General features: G+C 41.0%; 1 protein-coding gene across 1 annotated transcript in view; it reads right to left on the reverse strand.

The window, feature by feature from the left end:
- Positions 1–4725, reverse strand: part of nalcn (sodium leak channel, non-selective) — a 112244-nt gene extending 107519 nt beyond the window's left edge. The window contains exons 1-2 of the mRNA XM_080457026.1: positions 4591–4725; positions 529–711 (exon numbers count right to left, since the gene is read on the reverse strand). Of these exons, the coding sequence (XP_080313152.1) occupies positions 529–711; positions 4591–4698 (291 nt within the window). The 5' untranslated portion in view covers positions 4699–4725. The remainder of the gene's footprint in view (positions 1–528; positions 712–4590) is intronic.
- Positions 4726–6000: the final 1275 nt, after the last annotated feature.

Here is a 6000-nt window from a genome sequence, read left to right on the forward strand (position 1 = left end):
GTGCCAAAAACATCCCGAGTTTTTTCTGAATGCCCTCAGTGCCAAGAACGAGTTATCCAGAGTTTTTTAAAATAATAAAAACTTTTTATTATTTTTTTTAAATAATTTTCAGAACCCAAGATATCGTGATCCGAAGATTTGCTTCTCCATTCACTTCTTGTTTAACTTATTATAACATTTTTTATGAGTATGAGCATATTTTTTTATTTCATTGGCACTGAGAGTTAACCGAATTAGGCACAAATTGAAATATGACCAAAAAAATAATATGACTGTTTTCATACTCCATATCGTTTGCATGTAATTACATTCACCAATTGTGTCTGGGCCCCATTTCTTAGGAAAACGGTGTATGTCTTGCATGCTACATGCAATCATCCCCAAATTGAAATCGCATTTGGGGACCTCTATAGATCGCATCTCCAAAAGCCACAAACGGCAATAGTTGCATCTGTCATACAAACTCCTCAACGCGTCAACTTTGAACCATTTCTATACATGTTAGCAGTAGTAGTAATGAGAAACAACCTTGACGATTCCTCTGATGTGCATCTTGGCGATCATCTCGGCAGTGTAGAGGAACATGAGCTTCGTGTCCAGCGTGAAGGTCACGTATCGCAGTGGGGGGTAATGCTCGAACGTCATGGGGGTGTTCATACACACGGAAATGACACTGATGATGGCACAGGCCCGCAGCAGAGTATGCACCCACTGGAAGAATATGGGGGGGGGGGGGGGGTATGGGCGGAAAGGGGACAAAAATTACTGAACTGCTTTGAAAAGTTAAATCCTCAGTTACAAATAGATGACTAGTGTCGAGCGTCTATACAAACACAATTGGCCCCGTGTTCGGGAAGGGATGCCGGGCGGGATATTTGTCACCGCACGTACACCTACGGGCTGGGGCGGCACCTGGGAGGAGTAGCACGAAGGCTCTACATCCTTCCGATGGGGGCTCCTAACTGGCAGGTGAGTCAGTAGGATACAACAGAAGTGACAACACACAAATGTGTGTGGGAAGGAAATAATTGGCATAACGACTAAATTGGGGAGAAAAAGGAGTAAAAAGCACACACACAAAAAGAAAAAACGTATAGATGAATAAACACGAGGAGTGTACAGCAGGCCTGGAATTTCGTTATTTTAGGGGCAAGGTCCTTTAGGTGTTGTCCATTTCATGAGGGCACAAAGGCTAAATGGCAGGGCAGGAAGGCCATCAAATGAAACCATTGAAATAATTAATTGAATTTAAGGGTTATGCATGGTGAGCCCGACCGATGCCAGATTTTTGGGTCCGATGCCGATACCGATTTTGAGAGTCCTGGACCACCGATTGCCGATGTTTTTGACCGATATTTTGTAATTAAATAAATTAATAAAAAATAATTTTCAAAAACGTATAAACTTCATTTTTTCATTAAAGTTAAGAATACAAGATTGAGAACATTTAAATAAAATGCAATCACATTATTACAAATAAACATGAATACAATTATTTGAAAACTTTAGTTACTAGTCACTTTGTAGATTTTAATTATTAATATTATTACTAAACATGCATTAACCACAAGTCTTCAGCCCTTTTTAAACTTCGGCTATTTGCAGTGGTGGAAAGTAACTAAGTACATTTACTAAATTACTGTACTTAGTACAAGTTTTGAGGTATTTGTACTTCACTTGAGTATTTCCAATTTCCAATACTTTTACTTCTACTCCACTACATCTCAGAGGCAAATATTATACTTTTACTCCACTACAAGTATTTGAAAACTTTAGTTATTAGTTACTTTGAATATTTTGATTATTATTACAAAACATACATTAACCACTTCAGCCCTATATAGGGCCATTTGAAATTAGCTGATCTGCAAGCTTGTAGATCTGCTATTTTCAAAAAAAGATTATACATTTGAGAACTTGAAATTGATTGAAATTTGATGCCAATACTTTTACTCAAGTACATTTTGAATTTCAGACTTTTACTCGTAACAGAGTATTTCTATATTGCAGTATTGATACTTTTACTTAAGTAAAACATTTTAGTACTTTTTCCACCACTGGCTATTTGAAAATAGCAGATCTACAAGCTCACAAGTCACAACATGTTGCTATGCAGTGCTTTGTGAGCTTGTAGATCTACTATTTTGAAAACATTTTCATACATAATGATATAAAGGAGTGTAGTGCACTTCTAAATTTAGGATTTGGTTTTGGTCAATTGATTTAGTTTTCATATTACATTGACATGACGCTGTCACCGCATCCTGCAACAGACGTGCTCATGCAGAGCCCGTCCATCGATTGGTTGTGAAATCGCCCTGACAACCAACAACAACCAATAAAACCCACAACTGTCCCTTCGGACTATAGGATCCATTCTAAACTATGGGATTGTACAACTTGAGCGTCGAGTCACACAGGCTTGAGGCTTTGAGCACAACAAAACTGTGTCCTTGTATTTTAGTTATGAACAAAGTCTTGCTGAGAGCAAAATGAACGGCCCAAGGTAAGGGTAATGCTTTACAAAGTTGTAAGAGGAATCCCTAGGCTTCATCTGACTGACCATCTTGTCCGCGTCTGATGAAAAGTGAAAGTAAATGAAACTCGCCCCAAATCACGCTCACCCCCATTCTTTTTCGCGGACCGACGGTTCTTGCATTTGTTTGATGATAAGGTTAGAACATAGTTTTACTGTGGTTACGTTTAGAAATAAGGTTAGGTAGGTTTAGGCATAGTTTACTGAAGTTACGTTTGTGAATACCGCGGGATTTTCCCCGGGGCGATTGTGTTTTAGGGCGACTGTTTTGGGGCGAGAGTTTTGGTATTCACTGTGCGTCTGCCAAGCCGCACTCCTCCGCTCAGAAACAGCGTGGAGATGTTAAATTAACGTCTCACTCAGACAGACGTTAATATATATTTATTTAGCGATATACAAGTAGCTTAGAAGATTGTAGTAGCCTATGCCCAATTGCCCATAAAAATATATACCTAACAGTTGCATCATGATCCATAAATTAACGAGCCTCGCGTCGAGTCATTCATATCATTTATTAATTAATTGAGCTTGGTCTCTCTAGAAGGTATTGTAGTGGTAGATAAGTCGTAAAGCGCTTTGAGTAACTTGAGTACTTAGAAAAGCGCCATATAAATGCAATTCATTATTATTATCATTATTATTATCTCTCTCAGTATTATTGAGAGATTGTTGAGAAAAACGAGCAATCTTTGTGGATTTCACATAAATAAATATAAACACCTTTACCGCAGCTGCGCAGCAATTGCACAATCAGTGAAAATATTATTGACAAAAACATCGGAATGATTGTTGTAAGAATTGAACGAGCTAAAACCTTTTAAACAAAAAAATTACAGTTTTCATATACTATCATTTATTAACATTGAACAGCACTGTGCCCCTCCTTCTATTCTATTTTATTGTATTATTATATAAGATGATGTTTGGCAACATATGTGATGTCTATTGTTTGTTTTTTTGTTTTATGTGTTTTGTTTTTGAAAACTAAAAAAAAAAAAAAAAAACATCGGAACATCGGGGGAAATAATGACCGATGTCCGATGTCAACATCGGGGTCCAAAATGACCGATGTATCGGTTCCACCGATGTATCGGTCGGGCTCTAGTAGTATTGGTTTAAAGATGGGGACTCAGGGGAGTTAATAATTCAGAATCTTAACAAAAGACACTGGTGTCTACATGACAAGAAAAAGACACTGGTATCTACTGTACATACTGACAAGAAAGACAGAAGGAGAAAGTGGTACAGTCAGCTGGGGCATTAAGGCCACTGTGGCCTCAGGGCATGGCATTTTTTTGAGGGGCACAAGGCCAAACTGAGGGGCAACGACGGCCATGGCCTTTGTGGCCTCCCTGAAATTCCTGCACTGGTGTACAGTATTATCATTTCTTTCCTTTTTTTCCCTCTTATAATTTTTATCCCACGATTTTGTAACCCAATTTTTTACACCCAGTGCCAATTGTCTATGTAATCCTGGGCACTACACTCCCTCTGCCAACCTAGGGAGGCCAGGGCCGAGCTCATGCCTCCTTCAATGCATGAGAGCCTACTGACCTTCTTATCACCTGACAGGGGAGAATTTCCCCGGTTGGACGTAGCGCGTGGAAGGAACACGTTATTCCAACCAGTTCCTTTCCCCTCCATCAGGCGCCCCGGCTGGCCAGGGGGAGGCAGTATAGTGACCAGGATTACTGCATGTTTTTGTGAGGGTATTAACTACCCTAGGAGACACGGGGAGAACATGCAAACTCCACACAGAAAGGCCCTTTCGCCAACCCCACCTAGGGTATGGGCGCTGATGACGCAGAGGAGAGAACACGCCCACAGCGTCCCCTGCGGGAATCGAACCCAGGACCTTCTAGCTGTGAGGCGACAGCACTACCGACTGCGCCACCGTGCCCCCCTTATCATTTATTGATTTTGGATTACCGATCACTCTTGCCCTCCATTCCTGAATACGCTGTAACTGTGAGACCAAATAAATACCAGCCACTACCAATAGATTCAACACAAATGGTACAGTGCCTGAATCACACACTCAAAGACAAACTCACTGGTTTGTTGATCCAGAAGATGTCTGCGGTGTCGGAGAGGGTCTCGTCCGGCCCAAAGTCGGTCATGGCCTGAGCCTCGACCCGCGAGCTCTGTTTCCTCTTCAGCATGCTGGGACTAGCTGTGCTATACAGAGAGTGGATCTGACAAACAGAGGGACACAGACCACATCACACAGTGACCCAAGATAAGAGAAGAGCAAAAAGCTGCATCCAGATTGGCTACATCCAAGTCTGAGTATCCGCAGGACCACAAGGGTAAGAATTACAGTCTGTTTAAGCTTTCTGTATGCTTAACGCAACATGGTTTGAAATACAAAAGGCCACATATTGTCCTTCTCTAGAAGATATATAGCTTCTTTCTTTTTTTAACACATACTATGTGGTGTGTCCTGCACAATAAGTTACCCGGACTTGAATTGCCAGAACAGAGGTACACTTCAACCAAACGACGTGTTGCATTGTTGAATGGCCACTGTGATACACAATGTTGCACACATGGGACACAAAACAAGTGTATTCACACTGGAAGAGTTTAAATAACTTACCATCACAAAAGATCAAACATGATCTTCCCCCATATTAATACTGAACAACCTAAGGTGCAGTGTGTCTTATGTGTGTGTGCGTGCATGTGTGTGTGTGTGTGTGTGTGTGTGTGTGTGTGTGCGTGTGTGTGTGTTCCTGTGCATGTATATGAGAGAAAAAGAGAGCTGTACAGGCCATTTCAACAAAAGAACACGAGAAGAAATGACCCTGAATGGAGACAAAGCGCACATACCAAAGGGAAAAGTAAAGCTGAAATTGCTCCAGCACTGCACATAACATGCGATCAGGCATACCCTGTAAATAACACACACAACAGTTAGTCAACAGTATGGCATATATGGTGTACAGTACACTACCAACATCTACAGTACGCTCATAGAGACAACACGTCTGACATCGAGGCATATATGCAACACACTCTGTAATGACTGAGTGACTGAGGTGTTGTGGGATAGGATGGAGTAGAGAGGGACCACATGACTCACTGTGAGGCTCCTCATTGGTGCGTTCATCCCCAGGTCACAGAGGGGTGGTGAGACCAACCAGAGAGAGAGAGACTAAAGGGTCAAGAGGTAGAGGGGGTCCTGGGCACTGAGGTCCTGCTGCAGCATTCATTGAACGATAAGTCAAAAAAGCAGTGAAAACAGGTGCAGAGAGTAGGGTTGAGCAATATATCGATATTATATTGGTATTGTGATATGAGGCAAGATATCTGGGATTTTGGATTATCGTAATATTGAGATATGTGATATGGCATAAGTGGTGTCTTTTCCTGATTTTAATCACCTAAGCCCTATTTTATACATTCAGAAATGTTCAAAAATAATAATTATAGCAAATGTGCAAGCTCACATTGTGAGTTAT

Source organism: Gymnoscopelus braueri (genome assembly GCF_963280865.1).
Source record: "Gymnoscopelus braueri genome assembly, chromosome: 18".
NCBI classification, from domain to species: domain Eukaryota; kingdom Metazoa; phylum Chordata; class Actinopteri; order Myctophiformes; family Myctophidae; genus Gymnoscopelus; species Gymnoscopelus braueri.